The sequence below is a fragment of the Dermochelys coriacea genome, chromosome 7 (assembly GCF_009764565.3).
Source record: "Dermochelys coriacea isolate rDerCor1 chromosome 7, rDerCor1.pri.v4, whole genome shotgun sequence".
Taxonomy (NCBI): domain Eukaryota; kingdom Metazoa; phylum Chordata; order Testudines; family Dermochelyidae; genus Dermochelys; species Dermochelys coriacea.
The window spans coordinates 59,115,219-59,130,568 of record NC_050074.1 but is presented as its reverse complement, the minus strand read 5'-3'; the positions used below and the strand labels follow the sequence as shown (position 1 = coordinate 59,130,568).

The following is a 15,350-nucleotide window of genomic DNA, read 5'->3' as shown; positions in this document are numbered from 1 at the left end:
ACAAAACTAGTCCATAAATTCATATAAAACTCCCATAAAGACTGACCTAGACAGCAATTGCTTTCCCATGCTGCCAAGATGGGCTCAGGGCAAAAGGGGAGCTCAGGTTCCAGCTTTACAGAAATATGACAAAAAACAAACAGATCAGACAAGAACCTGCTTTATGTGCCTGCAACTGACAGAGACCCCCAGAGTTCTGAAAGGCCAGGCCAGGTCAGTGATCCAGCGACAGCCATTTCAAAGCAGTCCATGTTCGGCGTTTCAGTGATGGTCCATCGCCCTCAGAGGTCTGATCCAGGTCTCCCACAGACTTCCCTGGGCTCTGGATGAGGCTCCAGCCCCACAGGCTTTAGGTATACATTGGAGCTGGCAGGGCTTAGGTATCTTTAGAGCTGACTCCAAGGGAAGAAGGGTTCCTCTAACAACCATTTGTGGTCAGCTGGGGACTGGTATTGAAGCTGTATCCAACCATCCTCAACCAGAACCACCTATCCTGGAGCAAACCCCAGAGGATTACCACCACAAGACAAGCATGTGTTCACAAAATTAGAAGAATGGTTAAAAAAAAGCTAGGAGGTTAATGGGAGAGAAAAATTAATGCATCAGAGATGTACCCAGCAAAAGAGAGGGCAATTCCTAGGCACTGCGATAATATAAATAATAATATTAAACAGAAAAAAGAAAAGGAGTACTTGTGGCACCTTAGAGACTAACAAATTTATTAGAGCATAAGCTTTCGTGAGCTACAGCTCACTTCATCGGATGCATTTGGTGGAAAAAACAGAGGAGAGATTTATATACACACACACAAGAGAACATGAAACAATGGGTTTATCATACACACTGTAAGGAGAGTGATCACTTAAGATAAGCCATCACCAACAGCGGGGGGGGGGGGGGGGGGGGGGGGGGGGGGGGGGGGAAGGAGGAAAACCTTTCATGGTGACAAGCAGGTAGGCTAATTCCAGCAGTTAACAAGAATATCAGAGGAACAGTGGGGGGTGGGGTGGGAGGGAGAAATACCATGGGGAAATAGTTTTACTTTGTGTAATGACTCATCCATTCCCAGTCTCTATTCAAGCCTAAGTTAATTGTATCCAGTTTGCAAATTAATTCCAATTCAGCAGTCTCTCGTTGGAGTCTGTTTTTGAAGCTTTTTTGTTGAAGTGATCACTCTCCTTACAGTGTGTATGATAAACCCATTGTTTCATGTTCTCTGTGTGTGTGTATATAAATCTCTCCTCTGTTTTTTCCACCAAATGCATCCGATGAAGTGAGCTGTAGCTCACGAAAGCTTATGCTCTAATAAATTTGTTAGTCTCTAAGGTGCCACAAGTACTCCTTTTCTTTTTGCGAATACAGACTAACACGGCTGCTACTCTGAAACCAATATTAAACAGATATCTAGATATCTGATTACCATTTCTCCAATACTCTGACCAAAACCCATTGCATCTGATCATGTTTTAAGAATATTAATAACTATACCAGGCTTGCTATTGTCTGCTTTGAGTAAAGACAGAATGGTTTTCCAGTTTAAAAAAATCCCCAGAAATAAATGTGTACTGAACAAGATAAGGAGGTTTATCCTTTAACATAACACCTTGCCCAATGGATAAACACAATGGTGTTGTTGCAACATATCTGGCTAAAACTAGAAGTGATAAATTTTTTTGTCATTGTTAATATTGCATTGTCAGTATGTGGATGATAATAGTTTAAGATAGGGGCTGTCACATGCATGAGTTGATACAGGACTCACTGGGTCAAAGTCTCTAACCTGTGTTATGCAGGAGGTTAGACTAGATGATCATGGCAGTCCCTTATGCCCCTAACATAAAGGAATACATCACCCTGCCACAAGTCCCACTTAAGGCTTCTCTACATCAACATTTAGTTCATGGGAAACTGGGGTGTGAATCTACCCTGCACTAGCACTCTTTGCAACAGGACTAGATCAAGCACATTAACAAACTGTTAATGCATATCAGCAGAGTCCACCTGGATAGTCAGTGCGTGGCAGGCAAATGCAGAGTAGATTCCCACCACAGCTTACTGAAAACTAAATATTCGTATTGACAAGCTGTTAGACAACTTCTTCTTGTCACTTACATTACAAGTAGATTCAGGTTATTTTGCTGCTCACAAGTCCCCTGCCAATTTTTGTGGTTTTACAGTACAATTGGGTTTACAATTATATTTTCCTATTTTTTAAAAAATGTTTCCCGTCCCCCTTTTGTTGCGCAAAAGGCCCATGCAAACAAGAGGAAAGTGACTAATGCTGGGGAAAGTGACTAATACTGAGGAAAAGACAAACCGACAGCACAAAGAACTGGCAAATGTACAATATAAGCAAACTGAAAGAACAGACCCATTTCTCCTAATCTCTGTCAGTGAGAGGAATCGGAGGTACTACTTGTAATAATTGCTCAGCGAGAAGTATGACTATTAAGTTATCAGTATCCTGCTGTACTGAGCTCTAGAAAGTTTTATATCTGATTTTTTATATGACTTTTAAACACCACCATAGTCCACAAAAATTCAGTCTTGCCATAACAAGCTCCCACTGCATGATACAGACGCTGCATGGGTGACACACAGCCTAAAGAAACATGATGTAATTGCAGTTCTGCACTTTGGTGCTTTCTTTAGAGGAATTATAGGCCCATAATACAATGATCCCTCTCACATACAGTACACTCCAAAGCCAGTAGCTCAGGAGAGGGGGGTTACAACCTAGGAGAAGTGCCAAATTGAGAGCCCAAGTGACTAAGATCCTCTGTCTGGGTTAATTCTGCATGGTGTTGAGTGCTCTGGCCTCAATCCAGCAATGCACACCTTTGCAGATGAGCAGTCCAATTGAAGTTAATGAGACTACTCGTGCTTAAAGTAAGGCATGTGATTAAGTGCTTTGCTGAATCAGGGCCTCCAACTGCTGATATGTGTCTGCAACTTTAATTCTTTTTCAGGGAATGGGGTAGGGGAATTTATAAAGCAGCTTTCAAGCCCACAGTACTTATATTCATACAGCAAAAATAATACCTACCTCTTACATAGTGCTTTTCATTAGTGCATCTCAAAGCACTTTACAACAGAGGTCACCTCCATTTAACAGATGGGGAAACTGAGGCACAAGGTGACATGACTTGCCCACATCACCCAGCAGGCCAGTGACAGAGACAGGAATAGAATCCATCTCTCTTGAATCTCAATCCTGTGTTATATCGCTAGGTCCACTTCCCCTCAGGCAGCATAACGATCTCTAGGGTAAAATGTGGCAACAACCAGAACATTTAACAACGGTGCTGGAGAGAGCTGTTTCAGTCAAAGTTCCAGGAAAACCCTTGCTTTTATGAAAAGTAGGAGGGAGGATTTAATGTCCTCAAAAAGTAGAGAGGACTTTGGTCATTTGAAAGAGGTCTCATGTCTCAACTCATCTACTAGGTAAGCAAAAGAGCTGGTGGAATTTTTGTTTTCTTGTGGAAAATTTCAGCAAAAGAAAAAAATGTTAATTTTTGTCAAATTTCAGCAGAAAATGTTGACTTTTCATTTGGTTTCTAGCAACTGCACAACAAAAAATTTCGGCCAAAAACTGAAAAAAGTGTCAAAAACTGCCAAAACCCCAGTTTCCAGTCAAAATGTTTCAGTTTGAGGTGTTTTGGTCCCCCTTATCCTCTCCCCCCCAAAAAAAATTATGCCAAAACCCCAATTTTCCATCCAAAGGAAAAAAGTTTCAGCAGAAGATTTTCAGCCAGCTTTAGTAAAGAGTTGTTAAGATTAAGTTAAACTAGCCACTGTTGGAACTGATTTGCCCACCCGTAACTCGGGAGGGGAGACCAAAGCAGCTTTAACTTGAGAAAGACAAGGTAGGTGAGACAATATCTTTTATTAGACTGACTTTTGTTGGTGAAACTGACACTCTTTCAATCTCCTGACATCACCTCCCCCACCTTGTCTCTCTCATATCCTGGGACCAACCTGGCTACAACAACACTGCAAATAACAATGGAAGATATTGTATGTAACTTGACCATTGCTATGCCTGATACTATTCTAATAGGGCTGATTTGACAGATGTTACATTTCCTATTGCTGGAAGGATCGTTTCTCGTTTGGCTTTTCTTTTTTTTTTTGCACATGAAAGTTTCCCAGTCAGACCATAGATGTCTAAGTAATGCCTAGAGATTTTAAAGAGGACGTGCTTAAATTGGATGGAAAATTCCTGTCCAGTTCTAGGTGAAATGTTTACGTAAATAGTATTGCCACCAGCCATAGTAATTTGCACCTGGATGTATGATTTTAATATGGAGGTGTGGATACCACGTCCTATTCCATTCTGTTTGGGTTCACATACCATCCTGATCACACCACCACCTGAGTGCCTTCCAGAACTGCATGAAGCTACATGCTGGTGATTATTGAACTGATTCTCTCTTCGCTTACATGGGTTTTATCCCTGTGCAACCCTGATGACTTCAAGGAAGTTATTCCTGATTTACACCAGTAGGAAAGAGAGAAGACTCAGGCCCTCTCCATGCTTTATGACAGTACAATCACATGTTTTATGTTGGGGGGGGGCAAATGAAGATGATCCTCGCTGTAGACTTCACAGCCCACCAACTCTCTCTCTCTCCACACGCTGATCTGAATACACTTCCTGAGGGAAAGCAACATGGATTTGAGCTGGAGAAACAATGGCAAAGAATATTCTGGCCTTTGTTCAGCAGGATTGAAGAGGTGAGTACAGATTGCATCGCAGGAGAGAATGATTCCAAAGATACAGGCAAGGGCAGATTTATTGGAAATCATGGAAACTTGGGTGTGACCATGTCAGAATTACTCCCATGATTAACGGGCATTCCTGGAGTATCACTGAAGTTGACAGGACTATGCATATGAGTAAGGAGCATTCCTATGACTACACTGCAGGATCAGGACCAATGTATTGATTGTTTTGATGGGTCAGGAATCAGTATATGAAAGTATGTAATGCTGTTATACATACAGGAAGGGTTGGTGTCTAGCAATGGATTGGCTTTTAAACGTGTGCGCCAACTTATTTTACTGGGGTGTGTTCTGTTTTTCTATTTGGACTGGGTGGCAGACAGGTTTGTGGGTGGAAAGGCAACACCTGTAGGCAAAGTGACAGCTAGAGCTGAGGTAGCGTAAGCATTTCCATTCTAGGGCCCCCTGATTCAGGAAAGCACTGTAAGTGTGAACTTAGACTCACTCATTTCAATGTTAAGGGCTTCAGTGCTTTCCTGATTTGGTTCCCAACAGGACATTTTCAGTTAATCATCTCAATCTTTTACTTATAGGCTGAAATCCACCACATTTGGTTTCAGTCTGGGAGTTTTGTGCTTTAAAAGTGTGAGGAGAAACTTTTCAGCCATTTGCAGAATGAAATAAGGAAAAATGCACTCCCCTCCCCCGCCCATCATAAAAACTTGAATTTTTCTAAACAGCTTTAGCTTGGTTCCTACATCACAGGGATTTCTTCCACTGGTCTGGGAAACTGTTGTGCTTTTTCAAAGTTAGGAGAGTTTAAAAAGACACTTTTGGCGTATGCACTGATTTTTGTAACACATGTAACACGTGTGCTTTCAATGTTCAACAGTCTCTGTGCCTGCTTCAGGGACTATTATCATAATGATCATTTATTACTTGTATTTCCATAGCCCCTAGAAGCCAGTCATGAACTAAGAACCCCTATGCTAGGCACTGTACAGACACAGAACAAAAAGTCAGTCCGGACATCAAAAAGTCTTTACAAGTAACAAACATACAAAACCGAGGACTGTATCATGGACAATTCACTTGCAAAAGAAAGGGGCTGAATTCCTCCATGGATAGTTCAACTGGCTCTATCACTCAGTCTAACCCCAGTGAAGGACGAATAGTTTTCCCCATTTTACAGACCGAGAAACCGAGGCACCGAGATTTGCCCCAAAGCAGATAGCAAATCAGTGGTAGCATGAGAAATAGATTGCAGAAGTCCTGACGCCCGGTCCTTTGCTCTAACCAATAAGCCACATTTAAGTCTTGCAATCAGATTTCTTTTCTAGTGACTTGCGGGGACAGAGAAAGCCAGATGGTCAGTTCGTAGCAAAGGGCACATTCTATTATTCATCAGGTTACAAATGTCAAGTTAAAGGAAAGGATGGTTTCTTTTAGCACAAAAAGAGAGTTGCTCTTTTTCACTTGCAGGCACCCCCATCACTGAGAGCTGTTGGCACGCTCTTATTAATCACAGCACTGTCATCACTGCATAGATTTGATTGTACGTTACATAGCCAAAACTCATTTAGCTTTTCAACAGACTGTAGCTCCAGAAGCTAAATGCTGCATGTAAGCCTTGTGACTCGACCCTCTAGGAGGCTAATGCATACTGCCAACTGCTCCTAAGGATCATGGACAGATTCCTGGCATCGCCAGTTGGTTGGGGAATAGCAAACTTAATGAGAAAGAGCCCCAAATTTCAATTCACCACATACACAAGGGTGGCTTTGCAGAGGAAAAAACGGAAGTATGGTGTCTGTGTTTGACCTTAGAGAACAGAACTCCAGAGCATACTGCACAGCTAAAAGGAGACAGCATGGAAGCAGCATTGACTTTATAGCAGTAAAAAAATTACCTTGGAAATTAACACAGGTAGAAGTAGGCTATCTTCTAGTAGGCAGAGAACAAGCCTGGGGAACGGGACACCTGGGCTCTCCTGTCCTGGCTCTGACAATGACTTATTGTGCGAATTTGGGCAAGTCGCTCAACCACCTTGTACCTCAGCTTCTCCATCTTTAAAATGGGGATGATGACACTGACCTCCTTTGACGGGGGGGAATGAGTCTTTGGCATTGCTAACAATAAATACAACCAAGTCTCCTGCTTTTCCATACTTGTACTTCCCACTAGATCCACCCTTGTTATTAAAAAGAGTAACTTTATACAAAATATTTCACATAAGCGGTGCTGCCAATAGCACACCACTGTCTATTCAGGCTTTTATGCTGCAACGATCACCATGGTGTCTAAGTGCAAAAAAAAATTCACTCTGAAACTTCTGGAGTTTTGCAAATTTAAATTCTCCACCTCACAACTCTATCAGTGAGAATCTGGCAGATTTCCAGCCATTTCCCTAGGGTCATGTCTGCACTGCTGGACCTATTCCCTATCTAGTTTCTGGCCAGTTCACTCATGCAAAATACTTCCCACCACACATCTGCTTTCACCACTGCTGAAACTTTGTATCTAGATCTCTAGACACACACATTTGAATGGTCAGCATTTGCTGTTAAGCTTCTTCCTGCATGGAGAACTCTCCTGATCTCAATAAGGAACTGTTTTTATCTACACAAATATAAATTGTCTAATCTTCACAGTTTTCTGCCATTTGGATGTAAAACTTCACGAGAACATTGGCTCTGAATATTAGACTCAAACCCTGAAGCCCCTCTAAATCTGATCCAGATATACTCCGTTGTTTAAAAGGAAAATACTTCTGGGAAAAAAACCCAGAAAATATCCATTCAAGGAAATACTTTTTCACATGGATGTGTGATTAAACTGTGGAACTCATTGCTACAGGATGTCATTGAGGCCAAAAACTTAATAATATTCAAACAGAGATTGATCCTTATATGGAGAACAGGAATGTCCAGAGTTATCATAATTAGTGATGGTAAGATATTAGAATGGATACTAAATTTCCTGCGTGAGGGCTTAAAGCTGTTCTCTAATAGAGATCAGGATGTGAAAATGTGGGTGGGGGGAGGGATAGGTTATCTCACATCTACTGTTGTAGGGTTCTTGCACCATCCTTGGAAACATTTGGTTCTGGGCACTGTCAGAGACAGGATACTGGGCTAGACAGACCTCAGGCTGATCCTATCTAACCACTCCTATGTGCTTATAAATGGCACCTTCATTACCAATTTCACATAAAAATAGTTACTTTAAAAGGATATATAGATTCTTTATATTTAAGATAGTACGGCAATTGGTTCCTTGTGATGATAGGCCAACCTCTATTAATTCATAATATGCACAGATCTTATATTATTTCCCTTACATTCCTCATATGAAGGTGATAACTGAGCACAGTGACTTGGATATATGTTTGTTTGAGAGGAACTAAAGTTTTTTTTGTTTAAAGTTTCTTTGATTTTCCCCAGCTAGCCACAGGCCAGTGCAATTTAGCTGTGAGTCAATTATCAAACAAGACAATAATATTATAATGGGAATTGTTCAATATACATCATTAATAGCAAAGTGCCTGCTTTCATTGCAGGGGAAAAAAAGTTACGTTGCTATGAGCAGTTTTAAAATGAATATGAGATTCCACACTTCCCTTGTGCATTTAATGGCATGCTAATTTACATTTTAATTACTTCCTAAGAAATCAAAGCATTTGTTGACGGTAGAACATAATGTCAACTTCACGGTGCACTGTTGGTGGATGCTTAATGAACTTAATTAGATAATTAGTTATGTTAATTATCCTTCTATTACAAAGATAAAGATGTTACACAAATGATGCACTTTGCAAAGAAATTTCATAATTATATGTTTGCTTGTTTTAGTTTGGTTTGAAATAACTGAGAAAAGGCCAAACAGAATGACTGGTAAGAAAAATATTTGCTTTAAAGTGTTTTTGGTTCATCTATCTCCATCTTCAGTTCACATACTTTGTAGGCTGCTATAATCAACAGGTTCCTTCTGCCTCTAAAATGTTCTGTAGAAATCAGCAGGTTCTCCATTTCAGTTCAAATCCCTTGCTCCCCCACTTCTAACAGTATTTATCTCCTTGCTTGAGCACCTATATAGCTTACTGCTCAGAACAGGCAGTCTCTCTTTCTGCTGTGGTGTCTCCAACACTGTTTGGAAGTGGGGTGCAAACATCAACCCTGATTTCCAATCCAGAGAGTAGGAAGGACAGGCTTGTGGTTAAGAAATCCCTGGGATTCAGGATAGCTAGGTTCTGCCACTGTGTAACCCTGGGAAAGCTTCAGGGTCTTTCTATGCCTCAGTTCCCCATCTGTGCAATGGAACTAACATTCCTCTGCCTAGTGGGGTGTTGTAAGGCTGTGGTGATGGGGGCATATAGGTACCTAGCCAGAGGAATCATAAAGAATATAAGTGCCATAGTTACAGCAGTGCAATCTCACTGAAATCAAGGGGCCCTGTTCTACCCAACTAGGGTGACCAGATGTCCCGATTTTATAGCGACTGTCCCAATATTCAGCGTTTTTTCTTATTTAGAGACCTATTACCCCCCACCCCCGTCCCGATTTTTCACACTTGCTATCTGGTCACCCTAGTCACAGCCCTGCCCTGCCTCCACTGCTTGTGGGTTTAATGCAAGTGCTGATTACATTCTGTTGAAAGCTAGGATCTAACAGTCAGATTGAGGGGTTTTGGGTCATTGACCACATGGCCACGAAAGAGGTCTGAGGAGGGGCGGCACACTCTACTGGCTGCTCCCAGCATGCTAGAGACAGGCTCCCCACTGTGCTGCTTCTGCTCCACTTGCTGACGTGACTTCAGTACTAGACACCCCCCAAGAAGCAAGACTGTGCCTGGCCCCATACACAAAAGATCCAAGATGAGGGAAGACTCTTTACACCCTCTGTTCACCTCAAGCTCCCACAATGGCTGAGGCACAATCTGGCCCTCTCTGCAGATGCAGTTTGGGTGCGCTACGTCCATCTGCCAATGCAATTTTGCACCTTCCCGTGTAAGAGACTAAAAAATGACCAAAATGCTAGTCTGTTGTTTCTGCTCTTGCAGAGTAAATAGCCTGGGCTCAGCTTAAGCTTTTTATTCTGCAGTTCAAAGTTTAAAAGATTTATTTTTTCCCCAGCCTCTCAAGGCATCTGTGCCTTGGAGGGGAAAAAAAGAACATACACACTGAACTAGAAAAAAAAATAAGGAACCCATTACAATTGTCTCTGTTAAAGGAGCCAAACAAAATTAATCAGCCAACATTAACCCTAAAATCTAATCTAAATAAAACCCTAATATTCCTTCCCACAACAGCAAAATCCTGTGCAAGCAGATGTGCTGAGGGTCAACAGACTGGCTGGCAGATCAGAACCCTGCAGTACCAAGCACGAGAGCCCTCGCGGCAGATAAGCTCTCATCCCACACTCCCCTCTGAGATGGCTCTGAAAGGCAGGAATGGAGCTAGACATGGGAAAATCCTTCCACCTCTGCCAGCTGACAGATCTCAAAGAATCGCATGGCTTGGCACAGCGCTCCTGTGGCTCCTGCATGGTTATTCAGGCTTCCAAGTAGGAAAAATGGAGCAATTACCAGACTGTGCTCCTTCTCTCCCTCCTCCCACAAACGCCATCAATCGGCTTTGCAAACTCTTCTTTAACCCTGCATACATTCTGCAACAAATACACAGGAGCGGGAGGTGGCTAGTGGACAGAGCTGGGGCATGAATGAGAGAGCCCACCCAGCCTTTAGGAGAGTTGCTTAGCCTGTCTGTACATTAGAGTACCCACTGATGAACAACCGGGCAGTGGAAACGGGGGGGTTGATTCATTGTTTGTAAAGTGCTGAGATCCTGGGGTGAAAGGTGCAGCAGGAATGGAGAGCCAGCTGATGTAAATCAGCACAGCTCAATGGATTAGGATTACTTTGTGACCAACAATTTTGAAAAAAAAAGTTATTAGAAATGTATTTTTATCACATCAAATATGGGTACTTCTCCACCTTCTATTAGCTACATTCTGGGGAGCAGAGGAATGGATTTAATAACCCAACCAGAGCCATTTCATCTCTGGTTTCTGTGAGGTAAATCCTGAGGGCCTCACTGAGTGTTTACTGACTCAGGGAAATTTCCCCTCGATTCCAACAGGACTTTTGCTCAATTAGGGTCCACAGGATTTAGCCCCGAGTAAAAAGAAGCAGGAATTTTGTACTTGGCCCTAGGATGTTTGGATTTTAAGGTTTTTCCCCCTACTATTTAACCAGTGGTCCTACATTTTTTAATCTTATCTTACCTTAGGGTTTCATACCACCACCCTCACCACAGTATCTGAATGGCTTCCACATAAAACCAATGGGGCTCCATGGACTCCCTGGCCCTTACTCTTTTTCAAGGTCAAAAGCGCTTAGGGTAGAGTTGGTTTTTCTAAGATTTTTCCCCAAGAAAGACAGGACAATACATGAAGGGCAATCCCTTTACAGTACATCTTGGAACAACCAGAGTCTTTGAAGAAAGATAAGAAAAGATAAAGTTTATGACCAACATTGTCAAACTGAGGCACCTAAAAGTAGCCACCTACATAAAAATAGCCTGGTTTTCACAGCTGCTAAGCACCCCCAGCAGCCACTAAAATTAATGAGAAGTTGCAAGCACTCAGCACCCTCTGAAACTAGGTTACTTTTATTTAGTGTCTAAATGTGGATTTCAAAGCATAACTTTAGGTGGCCATTTAAAAAGAAAAGGCCCTAAATTTGAAAACATTGACCACAGGTAGCACCTACGAGACTGACAGGTTTGTTAACAATAGGCTTGGAATATGGGGAGTTTGATCTCATGCTTTATTTCCCCTTCATAAATAGAATGTAATCCTCTTGATTCGGACCCCCTGGGTGGAGACCTGACATCCTGATCAATTAGCTCTCCTGATTAAGAGAAGAATCTGAGCTTTCCAAGCAGCATGAAAAGACATAACACTATGCACAATACAGCACTGAAAACAAATGCAAGGACACAAGTGAGAATCCCTACATGTTATCCCCCTTTTTCCTTCTCAATAGACTTTATTTGGCAATAAGGAGAAAAGAGCAGAGGTCAAAATTTGATACCGAGTTCAATTCCATGTAAGCCTAGGCACTGCCAGTATGCTGCCCACTAAGCATCATTTCCATAAGGTCCCAACTTGGCAGCAGGTATTCCCATTCATTAATATTTAGCTAAACCACTTCTGGGAACTATATCAAAGCAGCAGCCATCCTGACCAAAGGCCAACTCCTGCACACCTTACTCATGTGAGCAGTGCCATTGAAAAAGGTAGAGATGGAGCTGGCCATATGAGTTATATTATATCTGCAACTAAATGATGGGTTCCATCTGCTGAAGTCAAAGGGAACTTTGCCAATGAGATCAACAGGGTGAGAATGCCAAAAGCACCTAAGTGAGTTGGGAGCACGACTGCCAATGTGATCTCTGTTTCTAACTCACTTAGGCACTTCTGAAGATTCCCCCCTATACTCTACGAATGGATCCTGTATAGAGAGACTGTTGCAGGCTGCAGAGAAGCTTGAAGATCCATTTTCTTGCCTCTCAAGTAGGTCTGGCTGAAAAGTGCTGTTAACTCTCACAAAGAGAAGTTGGAGGGAGAAGAACATTTGGAATTGTCATTTTGTGTCTCAATGCGAGGAACAATTTGTCAGCGCTGCAGAGCTGTCAGTTGCTGACATGATAAGGAATAACACCGAATGAGTAATGTTTCCTCCAACCTAGCTCCTTTAATTACAAGCCTCTCCCTTGCAGAAGAGAGACAGAAGATGCAGAAACACCAATTTCATGCACTTGTGCCTGAATAATGTCTCCATGCTGCCTTTTCCAGATGGCAACCTTTTCACTGGAGGAACTAATGATGTGGGCATATTTAGGGAAAAACCAATAACAGAGTCTTTAACCTTCAACAGCAAAAAGCATGTTGTACAAAATGTTCCTTGGGATACATTAACAAATATCAATTACATTGCTCACTGAGGTGTAATCAGCTGTAATAATCAAAATTAATTTTAAAAAATAATTAAACAGACCCCAGGGCAAATAGTCGGTGCTCTGGCAGCATGACATCACAGGCTACATGTGTACCTGGGAATAAGTTGCTCGCTCTGTAACCAACAAAGAGATCTTAAGCAATGAGTAGGAGGTTATTCAGAGAAACCTTGGTGAGCGCTGTGGTTATATGAGGGCCGCCATCTTGGCTGACACAGTGAGGACTCAACTGGGGACCCTATATAGATAAAAGCAGCTTGACATAAGGAGCCCAGGCACCCCAGTTGGGGCTGTAACAGAGCCGTTCTCCTCTGCCAATCAGCAAGGGAGGGCAGAGACCGGTAACACACTCACCAGTGGATTAAATCCAGGATCCTAGGGGTAGAACGCATTGCCCAGGATACCCTCCCAATGCACTGCACCTTGCCCTGCAGCATCCTCTGCCACTCTATGCCAGGAGCTGTTTAAGAAGTGCTTGCTAACAGTCACTAACCTGTGGTCTTTACTGGTGTTATGTACAAGTGTCCACTAGGTGCTTGGAGGGAGCCATGACCCCATTATTGCTTCCCAGCCAGAGAGGATAGGAGTGCTCTGCTAATATGGTCTGATCCCAACTAATCCAGACCCACTCCTCTTGGGCAGCTGCATAGACAGTCTGGCTGTCCTTGTCCTTCCCTGAGAACAGCTATGGAGTATATGGGGTATTGACATGCATGCCCTCTGGCCCCATGCCTGGTATACAAACTCCTCCTCCCAGCCTGCCTAGTCCCCAAGCAGGGGCCTCCAGCGTGAGCAGAGGAGGAGAGGATAGTGCCATGGAGGCAGCTGATGGGGCCCCCTGTACCACGTCAGAGAGATGGGGTCCACGCAGTGATCTAAACCAGAAGTAGCAGCAACACCTGGGAATGCCTCATCCCTCTCGTCAGTGGGAGAGTGCAATGTTCTATTCTTATTTTCTGCAATTAGGCCTCCATTCAGCAAGGTGTGTAAGCACACACCTAACTTTAAACCCACTGGGACTAATCACAAGTTTAAATTTAGGTGTGCGATTAAGCGTCTTGCTAAATGAGATCGTTATTTGATTAAAAGCCTTTTAATAAAGAGATGTTACCAACAAACAAGATTGGAACCAAGCCTGCCAAGATGAAAGAAGAGCCTAGAGATCAACTACAAGACCTGGGATTAAAGCTGGGTGAGGTTCTCTGGCCTCTTCAATGCAGGAGGTCAGACAAGATCATCATGATGGTCATTTCTAGCCTGAACATCTATGAAAGGAAGCTTAATGGTAATACAGATGCCTATAATTACTACTATACTTATCCCTATAATTATATAATTACTAACTTGATTCATATGAGAACACCCCAGGCAACCTTAGCTGATGCCTCCTGAACCCAGCCATCCATCCCCCTAAGCTTCCGAGTGGGTGATGTAGGCTGATAATAGGGAAATAGAAATTACCTCAGATTTGCACACTGTTTCCTTTACATTCTTGCCAGGCATCAACCTCATAGCCGAAGACAAGCTTTCGCTCCAGGAACTGGGCTTGCTCTGGGACTGGGCTGGCATTGCTTTACTTTGGAGAGTCTTCTTCTCAGATGCTGTAGACCAGAAAATAAAATGCTTAGGAAGGAAAAGTGGACCCAGGTCTTGAGAATGAGTGGCAGGCTGGCCTCTGCATGGGACATGACCCAGTACCATGGTGCAAACTCCATGTGCTTTATCTCTGTGCTATCTCACTCACTCATCAGCATGTGCTTCTCAGGCCCTGTAGCCAATGGACCATGTACTACCTCAGACCACACGCTGTACAATTCTGTGGCCAAACATACTTGCAACCAGCTTCGACTACAAAGCCCTATTTTAGTATCTCCATAAGCTTGGTTAGGGTAAGCCCCACCAACCCACCTGTACTACTTTATTTCTAACAAAACTAATGGGGTCCAATGTACCCCAGGCATAAACTCATTGACCTCAAGAGAAGACACTGGAGGCAAATTAAGCCAACTTCTCCAAGCGTCGCCTTCTGCGGAGATGGGAAGCACCAAAAGGAAAACCCTTACAAGAGCTTCTCAGGCTTTTCAAATACTGAAGCGAATGTCAGGAATCACCGGGGTCATTCATCTGCAGAGAAGCTCACTCTGCTTATCTCCAAATGTCTGTGGATGAGATTTGTATGGGGCTCTACTCAGCACTTACTCAGGTTATATTCAGTCTGGTACTTATTCCTGGGGATGTAAAATCCCCTGGAGATGGGAAGCAATGGTGGTTTTGTGCCTTTGGGATTGTGGGCTGCTTCAGGGGGCCAAAATGGCCCCTGGCATAAATTAGAGCAGCCCTGGGGGTGCCCTAATGGACAGCAGCTTCCCAACAGCTGCTCTTCAATCTGGAGCAGCTCAGAATCACTGCAGTGGTATATGCTGTCAAGGCTCCCCTCTGGCCCTGCCTTGACCATTTCTGAGGAGCCCTATGCTGTGTGGTTGCACCAGGGAAATCCTCTTCCAACTCCTTGTGGCAACAAGCCAATGCCTGTACATCACCAGAGCAGTGTAAAGGGGCTTGCATGTGGGACAGAATCCCTCCCTCTAACTCTGGAGTTGGACTGAGA

General features: G+C 43.1%; 1 protein-coding gene across 4 annotated transcripts in view; it reads right to left on the bottom strand.

Annotated features, from left to right (window-relative positions):
• The window catches only part of WDFY4 (WDFY family member 4), a 254,443-nt gene that overhangs the window by 100,637 nt on the left and 138,456 nt on the right, over positions 1 to 15,350 (bottom strand). For all 4 annotated transcript variants that reach the window (XM_038410907.2, XM_043518469.1, XM_043518470.1 and 1 more), the window contains exon 40: positions 14,204 to 14,343. In XM_038410907.2, coding sequence (XP_038266835.1) covers positions 14,204 to 14,343 — 140 coding nt within the window. The remainder of the gene's footprint in view (positions 1 to 14,203; positions 14,344 to 15,350) is intronic.